Source organism: Electrophorus electricus, chromosome 9, assembly GCF_013358815.1.
Source record: "Electrophorus electricus isolate fEleEle1 chromosome 9, fEleEle1.pri, whole genome shotgun sequence".
Classification (NCBI taxonomy): Eukaryota; Metazoa; Chordata; class Actinopteri; order Gymnotiformes; family Gymnotidae; genus Electrophorus; species Electrophorus electricus.
This window is the reverse complement of record NC_049543.1, coordinates 7,960,663-7,988,652: the sequence shown is the minus strand read 5'-3', so window position 1 is coordinate 7,988,652 and position 27,990 is coordinate 7,960,663. Positions and strand designations below refer to the sequence as shown.

The window sequence follows — 27,990 nt, the reverse complement described above, 5'->3', positions numbered from 1 at the left end:
AAGGATGGTCAAATTCACTGGAATTTTATTAAAAACCAAGTCAACATTAGAATACTTAAATGGCAAGAAATGTTTTTTTCCTACTTTTTTGTTCCATTTTGTACAAATCACAGTGGTTCAAAAAGTATAAAGGATTCATTAAAACACTTTTTTGCAACAGCAGCAAAAACATTGATTGTTGGTTTCCTTTTATTTGTTTATTTTTTAAAAAAAAGCCCTTAATTTTGTATGTGCTCTTTTTTTGTCTCAGTAATTAATAGTAATAGTCAAAAATTAACAAAAACAAAAGGTTACAATCTTCACACAAAGTGTGTAAGGGTATAATAGTCACATATTAACAAAAAAGAAGGAAAGGTATTATCTGAGCCTTTAAGGAAGTTGACTGAAACACTGAAAATGGTCTTTAGACATTGGACCAGTACCTCACTATATGCGAAGACAGATATGTGAAGAAAAAAAAAACATGTTGTCATGTATTATAAACTGTCAGATTGGTTTGGAAGAGAGAAAGAAGACAAAAAAAAAAGAGCTCAAACAAAGCACTATATAATACAATATAGTAAGCTATATTGATATTCACCCCTTTGCATATTAGTTAATTCCATTGTAGTTCCTATAAGAAATCACCATCTCAAGAGTCCATTGGATGGAACACACGGGAGGGGAAACTAAAGTAATTTTTGACTACACCTCAATTTGACAACTTTTCAAGAGGTACATCTCAAAAGGCCAAGCTGTTTAAAAATAGTTGGCAAGAACATACAACTGGGTTTTTTGAAAAAAAAAAAAAAAAAAAGTTTTGCTAAAAAATAAATAAATAAATAAAATTTTAATTAACAGCAACAGACCACCCAAATGGTCAAATTCAAGCACTGTTTTATGCTATGACAAGTGGCAGGGTGGAAGGGTCTTTCATGCTAAATTCTACAGCCTGTGGAAGTAGTAGAGGATGTACATGCAGCACTTACTCTCCCAGCTTGCACTGCCACACGATGGAGAAATATTACCATGCTTAGAAACTCTAAACCAAACACCAAAACACTACACCGAGATACAAAACCATTATGCTGCATAACGCATTCAAATATTTCTCATTTGACAATGCTTGAGTAACTACGCTGGGAAAAACTGCTAGATTTATACTCTGGTTGGCCTGAAGAGGGCGGTATTGCACACAGCAACTAACGTCTAGGGCTTGGGGGATTGTGCATATGCACATGCCCCAGACATCCAACCCTCTCACAGCCACACCAGCATGGTCCAGTTCACCCCAAACATGGTTTCCACCCAGCTCAGCAAAACAGTTAAAAAAAAAATTAAAAAGTAGTATCCCATGCAGAAGAGGTGCTAAGAAGATAATGCAGCATAATATGCAGAGGACAGCAGGGTTTGCTACATGTTGTCCACAGGCACTGACTGTACAAGTAGGAATGTGGTGGTCAGCTGCCTGTGTTAAGTGTGTGTGTGTGTGTGTGTGTGTGTGTGTGTGTGTGTGTGTGTGTGTGTGCGCAAGTCCACTATACAATTACCCCAAACAAAGGCAGTAGTAAGAGGCCCCTCTTGAGAAAGGCAACAAGAGATTTTTCTCTTTTAAAAATCAAAGGCACAGGCAATGCCAGGATAGAACAATAGCTCTTGAGTTTTCTAGCTGACAAAATACTGAACTTTGTGGAACACTACTATTGCAACCTCTTGGTAAATGTGTAGCAAGGGAAAAACCCTACTTTGTTAACCCAATACTGGCTAAAACTGGACATAAACTTTACATAAACTGATCATTAGTATTTTCCCCTAAATGTAACACTTATTTGATCTATTCTTTTTGTATACAGGCTCATAATAGAATAATAACCTAAAGACAAAGTGCATACCTTATTCTTAATACCAATTTATGACTGCATGCAAGCATTTTGCTGATGATTCCTCATGCACATTACCCTTGTAAACGTGCATGCCTTAAAATGTTAGCAACTCTCTGGAAGTTTACATTCTATCAAATCAGAATAATCTTAAGCAAACATATTTTTGTTTCACAATTTGGCCCAAAGTGCATAGACATTTTTAGTGGTTATCTAGTTATACTGTTAAGAGGTGTCCAGAAATACATTCCAAATCTTCAACCTTTTCCTAAACAGTAATGACAATGAACCTGCACCACAGAAAAACATAAACAAACCCCTCTCCCTGTCCTTAAAAAGACACAACATTAAAGCACATGGTCATAATACATAATACATTTGGGTACCCATGAATACCGAGCACAAACTTTATGGACTAAAAAAAAAAAGAAGATCATCTATTAATGGAATAAAAGTCATATAATGCTACAAAATGTAACTGCTTTTAAAAAAGCTGAAGTTTAGAAACAGTCAATGCCATGCACATGAAAGGCAGACCCAATCTGAGAAAAAAAAATGTGCAAGGGTATACTAAATAAACCACCATAGTAACACATCATCCTATCCTAAATACTACAATATCCCTGGGCAAACACCAGCAAACAGCATTGATTTGTCAGTGAGAGCCTCTTTGTTGTCAATATAAGTTTGTAGTTTGAGTTTGAAGTGCTTCATGTTGAACACTGAGGGATAAATAACTAAGTGTAAGATGGTATATTGCTCTTTTCTGAACAAGCCTGAAAATCAGTTTTATAACTCCAAAAGCTATATTTTCATTCTGTACAAACTGCCATCACATGCATTTAAGTTATCCACCTCCACCTGTAAAACAGAAAGTGCATCTTTAACACTTCAGATAATGACATTTAATTAGTAATTCCACATAATTGGCATAATCCTTAATAAAAAGAAACTCAAGACAAACCACGCAGGGGCACTTTTTGGATTAAAGCCTGTTGATATAAGACAACTTCCTTTGCGATGTCTAAAGTAATTTAGTTAACATCAGCACCGTAACCTCCTTTTTGAGTTGAAATCAGAACCCTCCTGTCTTGGCACCAGTGCTATGCAGGCTGTAGAGCTGGATTTCTCTCTATTTTTTCCCCTCTTTCTTTCCTTCCAAAGATCAGCCTCATTCACACATGAGGGCCCAGTGAGATTCTCTCACCCATCTATTTCAGTAGCTAGTGATGATTCCAACATGTCTCCAGCGAGAAAAAGCCTCTTCATATAATGCGTCTCCAGTTAGCTACCACAGACACCTGCTTGCTGTCTTGAGGGAGTGAAGGAAAGAAGAAGAAAAAAAAAAGCCCAGAAAACCAGACACAGAGGAAGGTGCCATGAAAAGAAAAAAATGAATCACCCAACCTTTGCCAATTTTCACATTCCCTTCTAAAATTCACAGAAATGGCAAACTTGCAAAACACTACCTTCAGAATCATGCAGCATTAGAAATGTCGCAGCTTTTTCAGCACGTCCCATGCAAAAGAATAGCCTGGAAGTACAAGGAAGTCTATGCTATATCCATATATTTGAGGGGAAGGATGAAATCATTCTGTCACAGGCACTCACTCTTGATTTGAAAGACAATCCAGTCTGTTATGAGGATGAGATTGGCTAATCCATATGCAAACGCCAGTGGAACAAGTTTGGCAAAATGCTCGCCGAACAATAGCGCCCTCCTGACGAGGGGGCTGAGCACATCCACGGCGAGCTATGTTACATTACACTGCAATACCACATACGCAGGAGACATAAGCACTACACATGATGCCCCATTTTGCTACAAGCCTTTAAATTGAAATTAAAGCTTTCTGAAAGAGGAAGCATTGGGGTGGGTGGGTGGGTGGGATTAAACAAGCGATGAGAGAAAGTGTGTGAATACTGTTGCTGTCACCGTTAGTCATCCTGAGCATTGTTTTTTCACTGCGTGGAGGGGGAAATGAAACCTCAGCTGCGTGGCCTCATATCGCAGCTTTAAACAACATGGCACATAGACCGAATTCTGCACTCGTCTGTCCTTCTATACACTCTCCTTTTCTCTCTGTCCGTGGAGGTAGAAGACAGGAGGCTCAACTGAGGGTATTGTTCTTAGGAAGGGGTGTGAGAAATGGAGCTCAGTTTTTGGTCGTCAGGCAGATATAGTAACTTAGCCGTTTTTAAAACCAAATTATGTCTCTGAAAATGATAGAGAAAGGATCACATATTTTAACTGCTCTTACTAGAGTTGTTAATGTGTACTAAAGTGTGGTAAACTCCATGTGCCCCATGTGGCTTGGAAAGGCAAGTAAACTGAAAAATGTAACCAGTGGTCAAAATGCAACAGTAACCTAATCATGATTATTAACTAACCAAAGTCTAATATTCCCATGGAAGTGGTACAGCCCTACATTCATACCTCACTTGCTGTGAGGTTTTGTTGTTGTTGGTGGTGGTGGTTACCCTCAGTTTCAGTGTGTTTTGGAGAGGTGTTATTGTCTGAGCAAGCCACAGCTGTCTCTCTTTGGTGCCTTGTCAGAGCCTTCTTGGGTGAATGACCTGCGCTATGCACCTCTTGTTTATTTAGTGTTCTCTTTCAGCCCCTGGCCTAGCAACAGGGATTCTTGTGTGGAGCTTCCCCACATAGTGCCTCAGTAGACAACAAAAGAGCCAAAATGGGGATCCAGAACTTCCAAAATGGAGAACTTTTTTTTTTTTTTTTTCTCCATAGAGGCAAAGGTGTTTTGGTACTGAGGCAAAAAGTATGAACCATAGATGGATTCATAGCGGAATTGACCTTATGTGGTTTTAAGAATTACAAATCCCTGCCACTATTTTAGGTGCTAGGTGCATTCAAAGCAAAAAGGTATTTTGCAGCACAAGTGTATGCATTGGGCAGTGGTGTTTTTTTCTTCTTCTTAGAAATAGGTTTCAATGAAGGAGCTCATCATAACAGCACCATGCACAGATGCATGCTCGAGCACCAGTGCGCAGGTCCGGTGCAGGGGGTGGTGTGAGGGGCAGTGTGTGAAAGCGTGGGAGGATGTGTGTATTTGTAGTTATTTTATAACAATAACAGTCTTGAAAGATGAATGCTGATCATTGCCATGAAGACATTCCCTTCGTGGTGGTGTGGCGAGGCCTCCGACTTCACTGGATAAGCACAGTGAAACAAGCGACATACGATAAGGAAGATCAATCCAACACTTTCTCTCAAACTTCTTCGATTGGGCAGCCACTCTGCTGAGCTCCCGCACTCAGCCTGGCTTGAAGAGAGAAGGCAGAAGAATCTCAGAAGTGAAGGCGGCACCGGACTAACTTCCAGTTGCCAGAGCACATTGAACATGGACAGGAGTCTCCTTGGGGTTCAGTCGCAAGTCCTGGGGGGGCAGGGGTCTTCGGACAGAAATGGGTGCGGCGCCACCATCAGGAGATGTGGCGCGCGGAGGAGGCTGGGTGCCTCCAGAAGAACCAGCTGCGCTTAGTGTGCTGCTTGCGCAGGATCTCCTCTTCACGCTCACGCTCCTTCTTCGAGCGGATATAGCGGTCCTCCTCCTTGAGGAACCAAACGGGGGGCCAGCGGTGCTTCTCAAAGTGCTTCTGGTTCTCTGGAGGAGACACAGGAAGGAGAAAGTCAGAGGAGCCCCCAGGAACAAGTGTACAAGAGGTGAAGAGGGTTTGAAAGAAAAACAAAAGTCAAGATGGGTTCAGCAGTGAAATAAGATCTTATTGTGAATGCAACCTTGAACAGGGAGGACCTTGGGCCTGTACCTGGAGACATGGTTTTCATATCTTTGGGGAAGTTGCGACACACGCTGTTGTAGTTGGTGCAAATATGGTGCAAGCACCAGGTGAAAAGTTGTTTGGCATTGTGAAACTATAGAAGACACACAGAAGAAGGAGGGGTGAAGTTGAGCTGGTAATTTCTAACAATGGGGCTCATTTGAAAGGCAATCACAGATCACCCTTTGAACTGAAAATAGAACGACCAATGGATGAATGTTAATTCCGGGCATTAGTGTGCTTAAAATAACTAGCTACCTCTGTTTTCAAAACAGTGCGTTTAAGAGAATAAGAGGCCTGTGAATAATGTCCATTTTGCTACAGTTAATTAGATTACCTGAGCCATCTCTAGGTAATTCAGCACCTGTCCATCAATGTCTGCTCCTTTAACCGCCCATTGAAGTAGCTCCTCGACAGCATGCTGCTCTGTGGACCACAGTGATACAGATGTTAGCATACAAGCCTACTGAACATCATCTGATGTAACACAACATTGCAGTTAGCATCGACAGCCATGACTAAGGCTTGGGGCATTTCTAATGTACACGAGCAACAGTTTCTACTGCAGTTGGACGAAAAATTTCCTCCTTTACAAGGTTGTTTTGTTGGTCCGTAATTCATGAAATGATAATTATTTCAATCATGTATGAAGCACCAGGTAAGTTTGTCAGTTAGCAATGTAGCTTTATTGTGCTAGTTGAGTGAAGTATGGTGCAATAGATGACATCTGTATAACTAGTTTGCACCATGATAACTGACTAGCATTTACTATGAAAACTAATGAGGATTTACCATAATAACTGCATAATATTTAACATGTTAGTAATGAATGCTTGCTCATTTTCCAGGCGTACCCGTCAGAGCCACTAGACGAGGCAAGCAGAGGCGGTTGGCTAGGATTATGAGGTCCATAGGCTCCAGCTCACGGCAGGGCGTCAGCAAGCCACAGTACAGGTACTCCAGCACAGCTCTCATACAGGCAGTACTGGTGTTAGGTATGGACACCTGATGAAAGGTTAAAACAGGGAAAGAAAGAACACAACGAACACATTATACACGGCTGCCCGAAGAGATCTTAAAGGTGCAGCAGAGCAACAGCCAAAACTAAATAAAAAAAACAAAAATATTCATCATTCTGAAGACATAAAAGGAAACAGTGGGAGGGGGAGTTGGTTGGATGTTATTCATAGCTCAGCTACAGGATATGGAAAGATGGAGAGGCAGAATGGTCCAGTGATGCAGCAATCTGCTTCCTACCTCTTCCCTATGGGGACCTGCAAGCTCTTGGCAGCTGCCCATGACAAAGGGCACTCATGCCCACTTGATGCGGGTGGTCAGGTGGTCAAGGGAGCAAAGGGGCAGGCAAGGTTGTATGTGATGGAGAGGAAGGAGCCCGGGGGGGGGGGGGGGGGTCTGAGGACCAGTGGCCTCCGCAAGGGGCCTTTATCCATCAGGAGATTAAAGCCCTGTGTGAAACTGTTGGCACTCTCCACTCAAAGCTCTGGACAAATAACCACGTGGGCGCGTCGCTATGGGAGACCTGGCCCATGCGTACACGCGAGCCGATGAGCCGGCCCACGGGATGGACAGCTCTGTCAGATAGTGGCCTGGGACACAGCACGCTTTATAGAGCACGCCCACACCGTAGCAACACCTTCACAAGGGGAGAACGATGGAATCTGGATCGAACCAGCGAGATCTGCTCCGCCGCAAAACAAATGACATCATCTGCTTCTATTCTCACCTCGTTCCTTCCCCAAAAAAAGATCACAAAGCCCAAAGGTCAAAGGGAGGAGGACTTTTTTTTTTTGGTCTGTGCTTTTGCTTTGGGCTTGGAAAGGAGTGCAAACAAAGACATGCTTATTCCACCAATTCCAAGAAACTAAGTGGGTCTTTTAGCAGGGACAAAGAGTGCCATGCATGCGGATCCAGCCATGGCACCCTTCTCTTCATGCAGTCGCTTTGCCAGAGCCAAACAGCGGCTCCTCCATGAATTAGGGCAGGACGCAGAGGGTTTAATTGCCTCTGGCTGTGCCTCTGCCTGAGCAACCAAAAGCTTTGGGGAGCAGAGACACTTCAATAGGCTTTATGTCTGCTGGCACTTTAGTGAAAACCACAGCCTTCCCAAGCAGAGCTTTAGAGGAGGCTCTGGCACTAGAACTGGCATGGATCAAAGACGTTACCATTTTGTTATGTCTCTCCTGGTTGTTTGGCCTGAAAGTAATCATACAGACAACATCTTGATAAATTTTTTGACACAGCTATAGAAATCCAAAAAAATCTATAGCCTCCGAAATTGAAATTTGCATACAGGCGTCACTGTCAGGCCTAAGGAGAAAGAAGACCCATGCAAGATGGTATGAGAGGGCAAATTGGAGGGGGGAATGAGATCACAAGTCAGAGACCCTTCTGAAGCCTCAGGGGTGCCCCACACCTTCCAGACTCTGGACCAATTAGCAGAATGTCAGCTTGACTGTGGCCTCTAATTAAGTCTAAAGGGCAGAGTTAAGATGTACAGTAGGAACACAGGAGGTAGTTTCCTGTCAAAGATCCAACATCGTAAAATGAAAGTACTTTAGAAGAATAATATATTTAACCTCTTGGGATTTTGACCTATAAACAGTGATAGCCATTAATAGAATATTAAACACAGGGTCCAATATATTCATTACTGAATGTATGATGTGCAAACCTAATTGAGGTTCATTGACTTGGGATGTATAACAAGTCTGGTTGTGCAAAAGAAGGAACAAAAACAAAATCAACGAAGAAAGAATTCCTGATTAGCATCTTTCCTTTCACTTCATCTGACAGGTTCTTGCAGTGAATCTTCCGAGGTTCCTCTCACCCTCACGCTAATCAGATTTGCTGTCACATGCGCGTTGTTGCTGAGAAGCGTTTCAACGCCCGAGCATCTGCCGTATGTTCACAGAGCAAGCAGTCGCGCAACGTGCCACCAGCCTGACAAGACACACGAGCTCTGTGTTTCAAGCTGATCACTTCCTGCCTTGAGGTTTAGCGTGGCTGTAAAATCTGAAATGGTCCCCGACATCATTTAACATAACTTCAAAGCCTACGCCTAATTAATTCAATTGAAAAATATTACTTTTTTTTTTTTTCTCCTGCTTGTTGCCTCAAAAGTGACTCCACTAGCTGTTGCATTCCAGGCTCTGTTTTCAAGGTTGTCAAAAATAAATAAGAGAATTCTAAATAACTCAGAAGTGAGAAGGAACACAGATGTGCGAGGGCATTGTGGGGTTATTAAATATAACTCAGTCCAGTTTGAAAGGCTCTTGTTGCCTGTCAGAGTTGCAGATATCCACACTGGACTAGAACTGCAAGGCGGCATAGCAGCGAGCTGAAATTATTTTCAGTACTGTTTAGGAACTACTTGAGTGCACCCTTTGTGCGGCACTGCATGCAGTTATACAACACCCTCCACGCTGCTCGCCAAAGGAAGCGCCAAGGCCTACAACTATTCAAACCTGTTCTAAAAATAACACCGCGATCGCTATGGCCAGTTGCTCCACCAGCGCGTGCCAGCCAGATTGAGGCAGGCTCAAAAATGGGGACCTGCTGGCTGTCTGCATCTGGTTTGCGCACTGCTGCTTGTTCGCGCATTGCTTGCATGCAGTTTGCCCCAGACGTTTGGAAATGGGTGGGTTTTTTTCCTGAGAGTTCCTAGCTAAAGGGGTAAAAGGACTGATTATTAGGTGTGTAGCAGCGAGATTGCCCAAAGGCGGCTTTGCTGACCAGTGCTCACTGTTTGTGAGACTAACCAATTAAAAAGGATTGCATTCGTTCAAGCGATACACAAGTTAAACAGCCTATGAGAACATGAGCCTGCAGAGAACATGAGCCTGCAGAGAACATGAGCCTGCAGAGAAGACTAAATGCTACTTCAGAAAGCTTTGCTTCAGACTAATGGACCACTAATAACTACAAGCTAAAACCATTCCAAATTGAGCCTAATTTGTGCTTCAATAGTTTAGGTAGGTTTAATATTCTGTGCAAATATTATTCAAAAATTCAACATTTGTCAGAGCCATGCGATGGCACGTGGTCTTTTTGTTTGCTGGCACCTTGCTCTACTCTTCAGGTGACCTCCCGTCCAGAGCTGTCAGAATGGAAAAGGTGTCCAGTGTCTCATTTCCTGCATGAGCTCCTGCTCTCACTGTAAGTTTAGCTTACTGCATTGCCTGTAAGGCTACACTGGCCGATCCTGTTCTCTTGCCGTTCCACAGGCCTTGTTTTCATTCTCCATCTCACTTGGGCTGGTCAGGCCCTGGAACCCTGCACTCAGGGGGTTCATCTTTCTAGAACTTGAGCAGGCAGCTGGGTGTCTGGGGAAACTGTAGAGCATGTTGCAGGGAATACTGACCTGGGTACAGTAGCACACGTGACACGCTTTGGAGCGAAATCCGGCGAAACCTTAGCCTTGCTACATGACTAATAGGCTTGAATTAAAAAGTCATGATGCTAAATTCATTGGAGATCCTTTTCATCTATTGCTTTGCACAGAGTAATGCATATTAAGCCCACCATTGCATTCTATAGGGGGATATGAAAAGCTGTGCAGGTTATTAGAGAAGTTTCCAATACATGATAAATAATGACCGATGATGGACCAAATATACCGATGCAGCTTCATAGGAAGCTTTACACATTACACAATTCTATTTTTTTCTTAGCTTGTGCTTCATATAATAAAAGAACATTTGTGAAGCAACAGTGGTATCAGCTCAGGAAACACCCAAGAACACACTTCCTGTCACTGCAAGCCATGCAGAGAACGAAAGTGTAACTCTGAGACACCAAGGTCTCCTCATACAATTTGAGGTTCCTAACAATTTATGCTTTGCCTTCTGCAACACAATATTCATAACAAATCAAAAATATTTATTGCAAAGAATGGATTCATTTGAACATATTTGAAACGGTCAATTATTTTTAACATACAAAAGGCTGAAACTGCTTCAAATGCAACACCTCCAGCTATAGAAAATGCTCAGCAGCAAATCTACAGATTTTTTCCCTACCAATATGCAGCTAGAGAGTCTAGTTTTTGTCCCTTTTAAAAAAAAAAACAACAAAAGTATTTTTTGTTATTTGAGTATTTTAACAATATTGAACTCTACAAGCTCTCATGCAACAATGCATTTTAAATGCTGAAACTAGTGGCAATGTGAGCCATCAGGGAATTTTACACTCCCTCTGGTCACCCTACTTCTTCAGTCAAATTGCAAATTCTTAATGCTCTCTTAAGGATTACTTCTGGACCTCTAAACTAGGCAAGTGCAGACAAGAGCCAGACACTTCTGCTCTCAGTGGCTTTGTGTTTTGGAGCAGCAGACACAAAGCAGGCGTCTCCCGGGCAGAGGCTTGTGTGCCCATATGGGCATCGGCGAGCGCACTACCAGTGGTCCATGACCTCCTTTAAAGTCTCCTGGTCTCGCCGGACCCGCGTCCTCTCCTCAGGGGGACAGTGAAGCCAGTGGGCTGCATCACTCATCCAAGCGGACACGATGGTCTCCTGCCACCAGCACTGCAATGTGGGTCATCTGTCATGCCGGTGGCCTAGTTTCAACTACCTGTGCCAGTTTTCTGTTAAGGCGCCCCTGGGAATGGTTAGGCAGGAACAGGGTGACCTTGTCCAATCAGTGGCGTTAAAGGAATGTTCAACCAAACTTATGACGTTACATTTTTTAATGTGTAATGGTCCTATAATGCTTCTGATTGTATTACTTTGAAATATCCATGTGATATCTGGGTCAATACAGAAGAGAATTTATAGTTTTTGGTAAGTTTGTTGGTACGTTTTTGATTCATATTGCTCACATACATTTTGATTCATATTGTACACACACCAGATTTATATACAAATCTGAAAATCTCTGCTTACCTCCTCGATGTAGCTCTCCATGAAAGACCCACGAAACATGGCTGCCATCCAATCACAGCTGGAGATGAGCAGGGGCTTGTGGGCCGGCAGGTACCCATCGTCCAATTGGAACACCACATCTAAAACCAGTCGGAAAAGAGTACACATCTTGGCGTGTGTCACAGAGTCGGGGCTACAGAGGAGGAAGACCAACAGACGAACACGGAGAGACAGACGGAGAGACAAATAGACAGACAAACAAGTAATAAATAGACAGACGAGGCTTATGTAAGACAGAAAACACTGAGGAAGGGCCCAGCAGTTGGGGCATAAGAAAATAAAATGAATATCCCAGTGTTAGTTTCAACCTTCCCATGACATGGGAAATCCGCATCATCCATTGCCGTTCCCAAAATAAACTGACAATTTGCAAGGAAGGATAGGCACACATTCCTCCTGATGTTAAAGTTAATAGACTTATCCAACAAGACTAGAACTGCAAACATTAACTGTCAAATGGCTATTTACTTGGCTTGAACTGCATTGTATTCCAACTGTGCGAAGCAAATTATCTGAAGAATTAACGCTAGCTAAAATGAGTGCGTCAAGGCTAAAGGCTTGAGCTGCAAGTTTTAGTCTCAAATCATTATTAGCTGCATGTTTTTCATGGCATATAGGTCAATCCAAATTATATTCATTTTAGGGAATACCCCACTTTTCTAAACTTTGCTTTTATCTCTGTCACTCCTAACATGGTTTCAAATACTGAAACATTCCTTTAGGATACAAAGGAATTCAAGAAATATAATTAGAATATCATAATATATTAATGTGTTATCATTAATAGTGGTGTGCGGTGTATAAAGCCCCCCCAAATAAATAATATATATATATATATTTTTTTTAAAGTTACATGCAGCCACGGCTTCTTGTTTAGATTCCAAAATGTGGCTCAGCAGTTCTCAAACTACAACTACAGATGACAAAACAAAAGTGGCTTGTATGCTGCAGGCTAGCTGTTAGTCAGGTATACCTTTCATAGTTTATCTTACAGACACTCTGAAAATAACTATATGTATATAACTTTTTCCCAGAAAGTTAGCGGACCTCGCTGAATTTCTGTGAGAGTTTCATTGACGGGCAGGCGCCTTGAGAAAGACTTTTCAATTATGTACGTGGCAACTTCTCCCTCACTTGTAGCCATCTGAAGTTAGCTGGCTAAGGTAGCATGTGCATAGACAGTGATGTTTTACTAATAATGCTCTAGCTTCAGAATGCTCAGACAGATGCCAGCCGCCATGATGAGAATCAAATTTCATTGGTCAGATTTCCTGTCATTTTGCTAATGGACTTCCATTACAGAACCCTACAAAATATCACCAGAAGAGGTACGGAGGCACATACACAGGAACGAGTGCCGGTAGACATACTTCTCAGCTGTTTTGATTAGTACCACTCTTGGATAGAAACACATCCAAGAATATGTAAAGCAGCACCTATGAATAGGTTCATTTTCTTTCATTTCACTTATGAATACATTTATATTATATTGTTCCAGCCACCTTTTTGTTGCACCTTCTCTGAAGGATTGAAAGGCTCTGACTTCACAACACTGATCATTAAGCTCAGTAACTAGATCGTGGTAGCTAGCTGGGTAACTGCTGAAGTAATGGATGATTAACCTCTTTGTCTGCTCGAAGTTCACTAAAAGATGCCTAGACAACTGTGCTTTGACTTTCAGCATGGCATCCTTCCAGCACTGTGAAACAATGCCTAAAATTAGGTCCTCAACACAGAAAAAGGCAGTCTGCAAGAAAGAAGAGAAAAAAATTTCCCTTGAATTTATGTCCTCAGTTAGATATCTTTCTAGGACAGGCCGGGCTGTACACTCGAGGTAGATAAAAACGGTGTCAGTCTAGTTCTGCTGCTTCCAAATGGCCAATTTACCCTGCATGTACTTACACTTCAACAACAAAAACATTTTTCAGGTTGCAGTTTGCACAAATCGGGTCAGAGGGCAGATCAAGCTATGTGACTAAAAGGTGACTGAAGTTCCCTCTACAGACTACAGACAGTTACACTTGTCCATTCCACCAAACCTGCCAAACAAAGTTTGCAACAGCAGCCATTGTATAATTTCCAAAGTGAAAATGAAAAATGGGAAACCCATATCAAAATGATGGTTATGAAAGGTTAATAGTGTAGGCTGACTGGACCACAGCAATGGCCTGACAGAGGAAAATGGACACAGCAGCAGATAGAAGCACTAGATGTTAAACAGAAAAACGCACAAAAGACATGAGACATGACTGCCACAAACAAGCAATTTGGTACAACAAACACATCACCAAGGCACATATAAATACATCACAAAAAGATCAGACACTGGATAAGATGTTGTTCATATGTATTACAACCAAAAAAAAATAAATTATGGCAAAGATTAATAGAATTAAAAGGCAACATCAACGCTGCAGTTTGAGCAGTTCTATTCAAATTCCACTTAATGTTGGAATTGAAAAAAGAACAGCAAGCTGGACATGTGAATTTATTTGGCATATAATAATCTATTAACGCAATATTAAAGCAACTACACAGCTGTGCTTCATGACCACAGACAACAAGAAGCTGGTATGACAAACTCAGTTACATTACATAACTGATGTTTATGCATCGTCATAACACACTTACCATCACCGACAGCAACACCCATAATGAGAGCAGGCAGGCCCAGCGTTAACAAGGCAGTTTTCATAAGACAATACAGTGCTGGAGATGAGAGGCAATGGTAAGGAGCCTACCGGCAAAGGTGCCCTTGCTCAGACACTCTTTGATGCGGTTGGCGCGACGCACGTGGAAGGCTTTTGTGATCTCCTGGTTCATGAAGCTCTCGCGGTTTAGCACATTGGCCACCATCATGCGCAGATCAAAGACCTCCAGCAGCTCGGCGATGGTGGCCACCTGCATGAGGTCGCCCCGGGCCTCGTCCAAGTGTCCCGTGTACAGGTACTGCAGCACCGCCTGGGCAAGCAAGGGTGGGAGGGGGTGGAGGCAGCACACAATATGTGTCGGAACTTAACTACTATTTTGAAATAGGTACGCAGGTCCATTTGACAACTTCAAGCTGCAATTGCACAAACCCAAATATTTAATTGGTTTAATCCCATTTTGTCTAGATAACAGTCAATAAGGCTTTAAATTAATTGCCAAATCAAATCTACCTTAGTTAAAAAGAAATCGGGTTCAAATGAACATACAAAATAGTGGGGTTTCCCATTTACCATTCAGGCCTTTGGTCTCAAACAAAATCTCCCCTTATTTTTCTATGTCATGGTGGGAATTCTGCCTGCCAATTAAAAGTGTACATAAAAGCTTTCCCAGAGCCATCACTTCTGTTCTCTGTTCAAAAAGACCACATGGATTCAACTCTCCCACAGCAGGGCAAACGAGCACCCCTTCCCTACTTTACCAAACAGCCTATTCATTATAATCTGCCCTCTGATCACTTTTAAAAATATCTCCCCTTGACAAAGTCTCTAATTTAGATTTTGCAGACCATTTATTTTGGGGTTTACTTGTACTTATTTTATCTATTTATTTATTTATTTATTTATTTAGGGTTTGAGCTGTTCTTGCCAGCACTAACCACAATCTTCTCTCCTACTTATTCTGAAATTTCATCATGTAGTACAGTGTTTAACATGTTTTTAATGTTAGATATACCTAATTACATGTCACACAATCTATTAAATATATATAAAATTTTCTTTGCAGCATCTAAAGTATTGATTCAAGGCATCAATCCTGAAGGGCCACAGTGGAGTTTTGTAATTTCCCTAAATTACCATAACGGATTCCCCTCATCAGCTAATTTTATGAGTCAACTTAGGCTTGGTAAAGAGAGAAAAAGCTAAACTCCATTATTCCGTGGCACGCCAGGACTTCAGGGGTTTTACATGCCTGGCGGAAAGTGTACTGAGCTGCCTGTGTGCTTACCCGGAAAGGGGCTTCCTGGATGAGCTCGTCCATGGAAACCACCGTCATGGGCCTTGACCGACCAGTTACTGGGTCGTCCACTCTCTCAAGGCAGACGCTGAGGAACCCCCGTCCCCATCCCAGAAGGGCACGGCCAGCTCCCAGGGGCCCCACTGGGCACAGGGTCTTGGCCGGTAAGAAGTTATCGCTTTGGGAAGTCCTCAGTGAGCCCTGCTCAAGCATTAGTGGCCTCTGGAGGCTGCCCCCCTTACCCTCTTTATCAATGTCCAGACTTTTGGTGCGTCCTGCCTGCTCTTTGGCTCCTCTTCGACTCTGTTCCTCTTCCTCATCTCCCTGCAGGGGCACGTCCCCGTCACTGTCCTCCTCTGTGGCCCCAAGGTTCATGGTGAACAGGTCGTAAAACTTGGAGCAGGAGGTTGCCAAATAAACCTTATGGGCAAAGACACGCGTGTAGCCGCCCTGGAGGAGGAACAGGACATCAGCACACAGGGACTTACAGAAGAGGGATTCGTGGCCTTCTCCATCCATGGGAGGGGGGTCGGGGATGCCCACCACAGGCCTCGGAGGCCTGGGGGGCAGGAATGGGGACTGGAGGAGAGGCCGCTGGACCTTCCTCAAGTGAGACTTCCAAAACTGGAGGTGCCGGCGAGAGATGAGAGCGGCGCGGATGGCGTTGTCGAAGACATCCTTGACGCCGAACTGAGCAACGATGCTGGTTTCGTAGTATGGCACACCCAACTCCTTCGCCACCTCATGGCCTCGCTCAGGTGGAAGGATGTCTGTAGGTTTGATGGGTCTGACGGAGAGAGGAAAATAACCACTTAAGGAAAAAAACAACTCTAATGCATTAAAGTTTATTTTATTTACATCTGAAATTCCTAGCATTAGTGGACTTCCAATGCTTTACTATGACTGTTCCTGCTACTCCAACACACCTGTTTTGACCCATTAGCTAATTATTATTACCATTTTTTTTAAAACTACATTTCCTCCCAATTTTAGCCATTATGCCAGTTACCACCAGTCAGCTACCAAAACAATTATACAATAGCTACCAACCCTGGAGGGTGTGTACAGCATGTGCTTCCTCCAGCACACATGAAGCCAAATGCCAGACCTTTTCTAACTGCTCGGCATGCCAGCTGCTTTGGTCAGCCTGCATGAGCACACGGACATGATTGGCTAATGTTGCTGTGATTGACAAGGGACAGAATAATTGCATCCCTTCCATCATAGAGCAACACCAACTTGGGTCTTCCTGTGGCATCATTGGGGTTTGAACCAGCAAACCCTCACTGATGGGGTGAGCTCTTTTCTGTTGCACCACTCAGGAGCCCTGTCAGCTACTTATGAGAGAAGTGCATGTAGCTCCCAGGACCGCAAATGAGGTTGTTAATTTAATAATGGTGATAAACAGCATATTTTGGTAACTGACTGTACTCAGGTAGTGGCAATATACATTCTGAATGCCAGTACTAAAGAACGTTGAATGGGGACTGTTTGTGCACTTGTAACAGACTGCCTGCGTGAAATATTTACATGGACATATGTTACATATATGCTTAAATAACTGCCATCAGTGTTCTGCATTGTGTTGTAGTACAACGGTGATTTCGGGAGGGCAGGGCGTAGGCCCACAAGCCGTACTTGGCCAGGGGCCGACGGGCGCGGTTGACGGCGTCCAAGTCGGCGTAGCGTAGGTCCAGCTGGCAGCCCACCAGGATGATGGGGGTGCGGGGGCAGAAGTGCTTGATCTCGGGGTACCACATGGTGCGGACGTGGCGCAGGGAGTTGGGGTTGGCCAAGGAGAAACAGAGCACCACCACGTCGGATCTGAAACGTGCACGGGGAAGGAAGAGGAAAAGCGCCTGAGGAAGTGAGAAAGCATCAGTGTGACTGAGACCACCACTTGAGCACTCGTAACTTACTTCCTGTGCGAAATATTTACATGGACATATGTTACATATATACTTAAACAATGGATACTGGCTTGCTGTATTGTGTTGTAGCACAGAACAGAACATGACCAAGGAGTCAAAATGTGAGGTGCTAATAAAGAGTATCTGACAGTAAGTCAGGTGAACACACACATCGACTATATTTAGCTTTGATGGTTTGGCTTCAACGCTCTCGCATGTTAAAAATGTAACTGTGGCACAGATATTGCATTCCCAAGTGCGAGAGGTCATTGCACACAGGCTGCGCATTGCACAATGAGAATGACACCACACCAGTTTAGCCGAGACATAAATAAATGAGGTGAAGACGTGTGCTACAGGCAGCCACTAACAAGAGCAAGAGCACTGGTGTGTGTGCCATGGATGCATCTGTGTCAATGTAGCATCTCTGCACGCCTGTGTGTTTTGGTCTTGAATTTCGTATTAGGGAAGGGTGTGAAGTTGCTCCGTTACTCAAGTATCCTTCGAGTCATACTGTGTAGCTGCATTTATGTTTTCAGCACATGAGGCTGCCGTATGCTTAAAGGGTATAGTGATGTGGAGCATTGCGTTGTCTGTGTTTAAAACAAGGAACAATGTGGTTACATTGCTTAGTTCATTTACACACACGCGTGCGTGCGCACATGCACACGCACACAAACTTGCAGGCATAAATTCATATTAGCACTCAGTCAAAGCCTCATTAGGTGGCTCAGGCAGCATTTTAATCCACATCAAAGTGCACAGATTAATAGAGTCACACGCTTACTGACTATAGGAGGCCAAATGTTTGTGTGCACGTGTCTGTGTGTGTGTGTGTGTGTGTTGTTCAAACACTGAACACACGCACGCATTGCAGTGGTTTACCATTAGTGAATGAACAAAGAATACTGACATACCTTGTGAGGTAAAAGCAAGTCACAAAGTTCAGGGTGGCATGTTTATGTAATGGGTGTCTGGCATTTCAGGGAGTGAAGCCAAGTTCAAACTCCTGCCTCTCAGTTTGTCTGACTGCAGCAAACACACACACACGCACGCGCACCCCCGACACACATGGACTCACACGGATTGGACTCAAAGATAAACATCTGAGTCAATGAGTAAATTGGAGCTATCCAAGATCACAATCAGTCTACTTGGAGACCTACAAGTGACCTAAACAGTGATTAAGCAACTTAATTAAATGGACTGTATAATAGACTGTACAAGGGTGGTTGCGTTTGAGGATGGATAGTGCTCTATTCTGTCTCACAGAAAGACATTTGTACTAACGCAAGAGTTGTTGTGGTGTCAAAACTCAAGCCATCATTTCCATGCCTCTGGCTACAAACCATGGAAGTAATACAGGGGCATTATTAACCCTTTCATATATTTGACAGTTAAACTAAATTGTTTACCCAATATAATACCCAATAGCTGGGTCAACCATAAATTCACAGAAGTCTGTTTGGAGATCAACCATTGATTATATTATAATACACTGAGCAATGAGGAACATTGACTAAAGCAACATGTGTGTGTGTGTGTGTGTGTGTTTGTACCGCTGAGCAGCGGTTGATGAGAGAGGAAGGATATTCAGTGCAGTGTTTCCACAACAAGAGAGAGACATTAGCAGCATCTCCTCCCCACTGAATCCTGTCCAGCCCAACCGTGTGAGTGTGAAACAGCTGAGCTGGCAACGGCTCACACACACACGCACACTCACATTCTCTCTTGGGAAAATCTATGCCAAACACTTAAGCAAAACAACACTCGGGATACTGCACGCATGGTTTTCCGTTACACAAACATCCTGCCCTGTGACACTAATGCTTTGATGTGAGTGCAGTAATTAAAGGGAGAACTGCCCTCGTATGCACGTTGGCTGACGCTGTGACCGCGTCGGGGGCGTGCTCCCTTCCCCAAACCTGCCGCCCTGCTTCCTGCCCCGCAGCTGAGCCAAGTCAGCAATGTCATTCGACAGAGCCCGCACATTCTATTGTCCCACTGACCGGCCGTAAGCAAAGCGTCGGTCTTTGTGATGATCTCCGAAGGTGTCCCACAGCCTGAGGGAGACACTGACCTCGTCCACCACGTCCCTAGATCTTTCCAACACCTGAGGGGAAGAGATCACATGCTTAACTCCATTTTAGCTTTAGCACTTTATTTTAGTGTATTAATGTATAAAATAGACAGACTGTCAGTTGGTCCAGAAATGGATGATCCAGTAAGCAGCATTAGCAAATGCGAACACAATAATTTAGTAGCTAACACAATAGCATAGTAATGTAGATGGTATATAAATAGTTTTACAAGCATATTTTTGGAATCAGACTTTGTCTGAATTGTCCCTCTGTGTTTATACTGGTTTGGGGTCAAGCAGATGGTACTTTAGGTGAAGCCATGTTTCTCTAGCATGACCTCAAGGGTAGTCAACAGTGACTTCATAGGCCACTTTATGGAATTCCAGCAAATTATCCAATTACACCAGTGGCCAAAATGCTTATACTCAATTTGATCTGCAATCTCTGATTTAGTTATTTTTTCAAGTAAAAAAGAAGCAAGAACACACACAAAAAGCCCATGCCTTAGGAGCCACCTGTATATCTTTAGGAAGAAAAATCATTTATATTTCAAGAATGAAATAAAAGAATTCCAGATCCCTTCAGGGATCATAAAGGACATTCTCTCAGAGTTCCACATGTCAGTCACTTCTGTTAGCCATCTGTTATCTGAAGGAGCTACCTTTATTTCCAAAAAAGGAGGAGACCTTTTTTTTTTTTATCATCATCAGCGCAAGATCTACACAATGGATCTGGGCTATGCATAGGCTCATTACCTTGTCCGAACAGCCTGTAGGGGGAACATTTAAAAAAAAAAAAAAATAAAAAATCAGAATTAGGTCAGGGTCTGGTTTTAGTTTCAGGTCCTCTGAAAAAAAATTAAATATTTATCTTAAATATTTATCTCTGTCCAATAATATGCTGACCTGGTACCACAGAACACAACTATGAATCAAGGAAGCCTCTGAGGTGCCACATTTATCATGAGTTTAGGTTATGCTGGGGCACTTTCAGTTTTGAATAATAATAAATGAGGAAAACTATCGACATTAAAGAAATAAATGTGCTTTGTCTGAGGACACTGAAGGAGTAGAGCTCCTTCAGTTTAACTTTATTTCTCCAGTTAGGTATGGAAGACTGGTGCATTCCAATGTTTACTTATTCTGGGGTTAGTTAATACCCTTCTGAGGTTTCTTTTAAATTAAGTGCAACTTCTTGCTTTAGGTTGTGGCCAGTATGAAAGGCCTGTGTCACTCTGATTTCTAGTTTGTGGTTATAAAAGGAAAGACAACTGAAAATAAAAATTTTTTAAAAAAGAAAAAAAGTACTGTACATTTGTGTTAGGAATGTTCTAACTGTATGAATAGGAAAAGTAACTACTATTACTATCCATCTTTCAGTTAATCTTAGTGTTACGACTAAAATACCTTTCAGTTTTAGTCAGTCAATCTATTTAATTTTATAACATTAAATAACTTTAGCCAAAACAAAGCAAAACAAACTTTTAGGTCTAGCAGATGAGCCTCACCCTAAGCAGACACATATTTTCCAGAGAAAATTTGCAGTGCGTCATATTACTAGCCTCTATACATAAAGTGCTGCCAAGCTTTAGTGTGAGTCGTCTGGTTTCCTGGAACGGCACCAATTAGCACACACAGCCCTCACGTGACCTTCACATGGCCCTCAGCAGTTGAGGATTTTTTAGGCCCATTTCTCCAGAACATAAATCTTAATACTGTAAAATAAAAATGACTGATTTAATCCTCTGTGAACTACTGATAATGCACTTCTCTGCATCAGCTTTTGTACCCGTAGCAATTTACACTCTGCATTTTTCCATCAGACACAATTGCCAGATGAGTCGTTTTGGGGATTTTTTTTAGCTTAGATTTTCCGTCATGTTTTCATCCTTGCCATGATAAAGCAGGTCGTCAGTGAACACTGTCGTTGCTATTTCGGTTGACAACAACGGGTCGGGACCACCCCACTTTATATAGCATCCTCCATTGTGGTTTAGAACAATGAAGCCATAATATATTTGTGTATATTCCAATATGTTACAGACGCGGCAGGGCTACCCACCTCTTGGCACACGCGGTATTGGTCGATGGCCCAAACGGTTGGCACGTGGGTGGCGAGCAGCTGATACTGGGTGAGGGTGGCATTGCAGGCACGGGCACAGATAAGGCGGGTCTTACCCACCGCATTATCACCCACCACCACACACTTTATGGTTTCCACATTAGGCCTTTCATAGTCTGTGTCTATATCCATGGAGAGAGCCCTGAGAGAGAGAGAGAGAGAGAAATTAAAAAAAGAGGTGAAATGTCATCAGGGATCTTAGGACAATGCCGCAGACATTAACATCATAAGAGGTGACAAATATTAGTTCACTTATGTTGTGTGAAAACTGCTCTGGAAAAACTCATATGCGGTCAATTTGTCCTTAAAATAATGCAGTACTGTCTTATATTGGTCTATATGGATCAATGGGCAGGTACTCTAAAGCCTCACTGTCCTTCCACAAAATGTTTACAACCTGAACACAAAACAAAATTCAATTCAGATGCTGATTCAGTCTCCATAAGAAAACAACAAAGTGCTTGAGAGAAGCGCACACTTGGCTGCATGCCCCTCCCGAGCAGAGTTCAGAAGCTGCGCACACAAGTGAACCACTCACTCCATTCTTCTCTTACAGCCTACCTGCGACGTGACTGCTTACAGAGAGTGAAGCCCAGTGGCGGAGTTTATTTTGGAACAGCGTGCAAAGCTCCCATCTGTTATGACGGACAGATAAGCACGCACGCAAACACACGCACACATTCACAGAGTCTCCATCTCTACACAATGAAGGAGGCAAAAATATTTCCATTTTAAAGGATGTGGTCAGAACGGATTACTGAGCAGTGTGCATTCTGTAACTCAATTACCATGACAACACCACCACCAAAAAAGCCCACTGCAAGCCCTGACATTACTACAAGAGATGGCCAGCATTCTTTCTTATGCCAAAGAGAAGAATGAAGGAGGTTACAGAGCTGGGATTTTTGGTTTGCTTTTGCTACCAAGGTGTTGCTTGAAGAACTGAGCATGCTGTGCACAAAACCATTGGAAGCATGGAAACATGTTGAAGAAAGCATGGTACTGTAAAAGCATGCTAGCTGTCATGGAAATACAAGGGGGAAGACTCACAAATCCGCTCAAAAGCCGTTTTGGCACATTGCAAAATCCACCTGCAATTGCCTTTGGACCAGCGAGAGCCCCTGATAAGTCATCTGTTCATAGTTGTCCCTCTGCACTAAATACCTTGACTGCACACACCCTGGAGGTGTCCACGCACAGCCGGCGCCAGCGCCAGGCACCACTTTGCATTCAGCGGCGGACGCGGCTGACCACATCCTGGGTGGGCAGGTCATCGGGCCTCCTGCCTCGCCAAGATTTCCAGAAAAAGCCGCTAGGGGAGACCGACGGCGGGGGAGGGGGTGAGGGGTGGTGTCGCTCTGCAGAGGGCAGATGCTACCTTTACTTCAGCCCTGCTTTGGAATCTTTACTCTAGTCTTGCCCACTGTGTCGCAACGACACGCAAGCATTCTGAGCTGTTGTAAAACCATAAAAACGCTGGAGATTATGAGTTTAGGGTCGGTAAAAGAATGTGCAGGTTACAGAGTGAAACACCTGGCATTGGAATATTGGCCTAGTTTTCCACTGATGTTGCATTCCACATTTTGTCAATGACAAAACCTTGGGAGAGTGTTTTAATTTCTCACTCTTGGCCTGGTATAGAACTGCAAAGACAGCTGTGTCATGCTGTGCTATCCAATGTTTCTTCATCACCATTATCACTTAATGCAGATCTGTTCTGTCAGGATGCATGTATCTTTTCTTTCTGACTTATTGCTTGGCATTTAAGTGCATGTACTTGCCTGTGGTGGGTGGGTTTGCATCCTGACTGTCTTCAGGGGGGAAAACAAACAAACAAACAAACAAACAAAAAAAAAAAAACCAATCAATTAATTAATTAATTAATTTTAAAAGGGAAGAGCATTGTATACATGCACACTGTGCATGCACACACACACACACACACACAGTCTCTGTGCAGGCCAGTAATCAGCATAGAGCTGAAGCAACATGTGATGTAATTTCAGTGGACTATATCTTAGGGATATAGAAAAACAGAGCAAGAGAGAGAGACAGAGGATAGCAACCCACTCGTCTCCTTGTCCTATCCTGTCCCCACCCACAGGGGTGAGGAGCGGAGCAGTCCAGAGGTCCGACAGCAGACACTGCCATCCCCCTCCTCCTGCTGTGTCCGCTCCGAGCTCGGCCTCCATGCCGAGCGCGCTGGCCTTCGGGACGGAAGACCTGGGAGGGCAGGTGTGTGCGTGCCGTCCCGCACACACACCACCTGAGAGCCTGGTAGAGAGTTCCAGAAACCAGACACCTCGAGGGCAGCGTCGGGTTTCACTTCTGTCGGCTGACCGGACTTGTGTAGTCTCACGCGGCATTGCACGCATGCTCCCGCAGCATGTGCTGTGCAAAGCTGTGTCACCGGAGGTATCGGTGTGTCCCGCGAGGCCTTTAACTGCATCAGTCGAGTGAGTCAAAGGGCTCTGCCACACAGGATCAGAAGTGCGCTACACCCTGCTGCCAACGCGGTTAATGGTGTGCGGAGGGCCGAGAGAAGTCGCGTAAGGTCACTACTGGAGAGGCCACATGAACAGAGAGAGGGAAAGAAAGAGAAAGAAAGGCAGAATGCATCTAGCAACAACGGGTTTGTGTGGGGGAGAGAGAGAGATAGAGAGCGAGAGACCATGGCAAACGCCTACTCCATTCACAAACATTCCACTGCCCACAGTATAGCTTCTGCTCATTTCAGCTGAGCCAAGCCCAGTTTCTCTAGGCTACGTGTGTGTGTGTGTGTGTGTCACTTCGGCTGAGTGCAAAAGTATCGCTGTATTTGTACTGGATCAAAAAGCCCCCCCCCCCCCCCCCCCCCCCCATCTCTCAGTCACTAAGCCTCATGAGACAACTCGATTAAAATTAAATGGGTCTTAAATCTGTCTAAAGGGATAAAAAAAAAAAGATAAACAAACAAACAAACAAAAAACTGAACACCACCCTGTACGGCTGGTTCCACTTCTGGAGAATTCCTTCAACAGTGCTTTATTGTGTCCAATTTTCTTGTATGTATCTGTATCTCTTAACTACATCTCCCTCTCCAAAGACTCTCCCCCTCCTTGATGCAGCATGCGTGTGTGTGTATGCGCGCATTATATAATAGCTCCAGTTGCACCAACTGAACCAAATGACCCTGCTGTGACATAACCAGAACCCATGAGTTATGCCCTCTCTTAGAGCACAACCATCTACATGTGGCCCTCGGTGGTTGATTGCATACACGCACGCACGCACACACACACACGCACACACGCACACACACACACACACACTTTTAAGTGCCACACGCAGACACCACATACGGGGACACAATTCTCACCACATTTGCAAAAAAATTAATTAATTAATTAAAAAAAAACACCCCAAAGCCTGCCAACAAAAGTACAATACAACTGCATATCACTGGTATATGTGTAAACTCATCCACGCACCAGTTTCAGGCCAGGCAGCAGTGTATCGGGCCCCCTATGGAGGCCGAGCTCTGTGCCGTTTCGTGTGGCGATATGCAAAGACAGGCATGCTCGAAGCAGATACGTAAACCAGCTGCCCGCCAGCGGCCTGCCTGAGGGGCGAGGTGTTTGCGCCAGGGCTCCGGGACCTCCATGCACGTCGCTGGCACAAGAACCAATGGGCAACGTCGGAAGAAGTCGACCGTCATTGTGACTGGAGGACCTTCTAGGGAACTGCTCATGTGCCAAGGCAACAAACAGCCTATGCCCTGATCAGCTCTGGCACTGGGTAGGAGAAAAGGTGGGAGGACCAGAGTAAGCAAAGTTCCAGAGGCAAGCGCACAGAGGGAAAACGAGACACGCTACCTACTCCAAGACACTCTCTCCTATGTCCCACCCTTGTCATACGCCCATTAGGCTTACAGTGGAACGGGTCACTGTCTTCTTGCTCCTTGCCATCATGCTTCTGTACAAGTGCAGAATGTGAATGACTCAAAAACAGCCCTCAGAGGACAATGTCAGTCAAAGATGTCTCAGCTGTGCACGCAAATGTAGGCTTGAAACCCACTTGCAAAAAAAAAAACAAAGAAAAACCCAACAATTTTTAAAGAAAGAAAAAATCAAGATAGCAACCTGCCAAGATGCTGCTCTGCAATGTTTAACCAGCCAGCGCAGTTCTTAAGAAGGAGACCATGTGGACCTCAGCTGTCGGATGCGCTCTGAACATGGCTGCACCTTTGCTCCTGGTGGGAGACGCAGGCAAGGCCAGGAAGAAGCTAGTTAAGGCTGGCTGTTGGTCGAGTCTTCTGCCTGCGGTTCCGACGCTGTTGCCCAATTAAACGTATCCATGACGGTAAGCCCCCGTGTTGAGCCAAGCCCGGCGAATGGCTTCCAATACCAGGATATGGAAAACTGCCCTGGAGTTTACTTGTTTACAGACTACAAGGGACAAGGTACGACAGCAACACACTAGCCGAAGTAGCTTTGAAACTTCAATCTTCTAGCCCATTTTTGCTTCTTTTTCATCTGTAGAGCTCATCTATGAAGCACACACCACTTGGGACCAGCTGTGACCAAATTCAATTGAAGCTGTATTAAAAGTAATACACACTGCACAGAGTTAATATCTCTCACACATTTTTCACCCGCTTTCTTTGTACTTGTTCACTAAATGTGTGGGTACTTCCCTACCTATTTTTCCAACATTGCCATTACATTCACAGGCAATTGACCAATTCAAAACTTTTTACTTTACATTCAGCATCCTTAAAGTAAATATAAACATAATTAGAAGTTTATTTAGGCAAAATCGCTCATTTCTTGATTTAGAAACACTTTCATCATTCAAGATGTTTCTGTCATTGCAGAAGCTTCTATAGGATAGCAACTATAAATACTTTGCCAGTAAAATATTTTTCAAGCGTCTTGATCCTCAAGCCTTGGTTGTGGACATGGTAGAGACATACTCATGAAACATGAGTGCATCAGTCACCAAACAACATGAAAATGCTTTTTTCAGCATTTGCTGATAGTTAAGAGAATGCCTTAAATAAAGCCTGACTGATAATAAATAAATAAATAAAATGTTAAACAATCATATTGCGTATTAGCACAAGTATTAAAAGATGCAAAAATGTTTTACAAAAACATCTGTTATGAAACATGGAACAAGACTGGAGTCAGAGTGTGTGAAGAAGAAAACTAAATGTGATTTTAGTTAAAGACTAACAAAAAAACAAAAACAAACAACAAGCCCGATAACATTATCAGGGCACATATAATAGATTATGACACAGCAGGACATTTGCTGACGTTTGTATTATAACTTAAGACTTCAACTCTTATCAAGAATCACCAATGTTCTCTGATTACCATGGTCACGGAAACAGCAAAATATGAGTCTTGGAATGTGCCATTATCGCTTAGAATAAGCACCCCGCCCAAAAAAGAAAAAACAAAATAAAACAAAACAAAAACAATTCGGAAAGATAAGATTCGTTCTAAGAGTATTTCCAGAGATTACATCAGGTGAATAGGTATAGTGTGAAACATCTATGGGCAGCCATTGATAAGCCCCCATTCACATTTCCAAGTACCAACGATTCTGTATTCATTGAGAGTGCGTTTCATTGAGAAATATTAATAAGTAGCAAGCTCTCTGGATATCAGGATTTCTCGATTTAGACACAGAAAATGTTACCTAGGCTCGAGCGTGCCGTATTAAAATTAGGTTGTGAAGTAACCAGTGCACCCCTTCCATACCAAAGGGATGCAGCAAAGCGGAGCCAAGCCCATGCGCGCTACCGCGTCGGAAAAAATACAGGTACTATACTGAGGAAGCATAGCAACAAACTGTAAGTAGACGACCATAGCAACTGCAATGCAATAAAAATAAACTAGCGAATTACTGAACATCAAGTTTTAATACTCCGTGTAACGTTTTGGATCGATCTGAATGTCTGTACTACGAGCTCTAAATCGTGAGGTAAAACATGTGACTCACTTGCCTACAAAACTGGTTTTACCCTACCTTCCGACGGTTCCAGAATTGACCCACATGCCAGTCCACTCTTGGTCCACTCCTTGCTCCCGTTAAACCGGGCGCAGGAGGTCAAAAAGCTTGAAATTAAGTATTTTGAAGACACTACACTTTTCACGGAGGGCTTGCTTGCTCGAGCACTGTTGTTATCTCGCGCCTGTCACAAAGGAAGCATCTTCACTCGTGCATTGCTGAACTGAAAGAAGTTTTCCAATACTAGGAAGCAGCTTATAACTCCGTCAACTATGCTTATTTTTCTTTGAATTCTTTACATTTGTATATAAACCTTTCGTTTTTTTGGGTGG

At 43.4% G+C, this 27,990-nt stretch overlaps 1 protein-coding gene and 1 long non-coding RNA gene across 2 annotated transcripts; one reads left to right on the top strand and one right to left on the bottom strand.

The window, feature by feature from the left end:
• Nucleotides 1-8: 8 nt before the first annotated feature.
• rhobtb4 (Rho related BTB domain containing 4) lies at nucleotides 9-27,949 on the bottom strand. The gene is given in 12 exon segments (XM_027015089.2): nucleotides 9-5,323; nucleotides 5,325-5,485; nucleotides 5,649-5,754; nucleotides 5,998-6,086; nucleotides 6,515-6,665; nucleotides 11,563-11,681; nucleotides 14,343-14,562; nucleotides 15,538-16,333; nucleotides 17,185-17,370; nucleotides 19,466-19,569; nucleotides 21,599-21,800; nucleotides 27,677-27,949. Coding segments are annotated over 12 exon segments (2,295 nt in total). The 5' UTR covers nucleotides 27,706-27,949; the 3' UTR covers nucleotides 9-5,191.
• On the top strand, nucleotides 24,917-27,564 carry LOC118241963. Its single transcript, XR_004776456.1, has 2 exons — nucleotides 24,917-26,099; nucleotides 26,179-27,564. It is a non-coding gene; the product is annotated as an uncharacterized LOC118241963 (long non-coding RNA).
• Nucleotides 27,950-27,990: the final 41 nt, after the last annotated feature.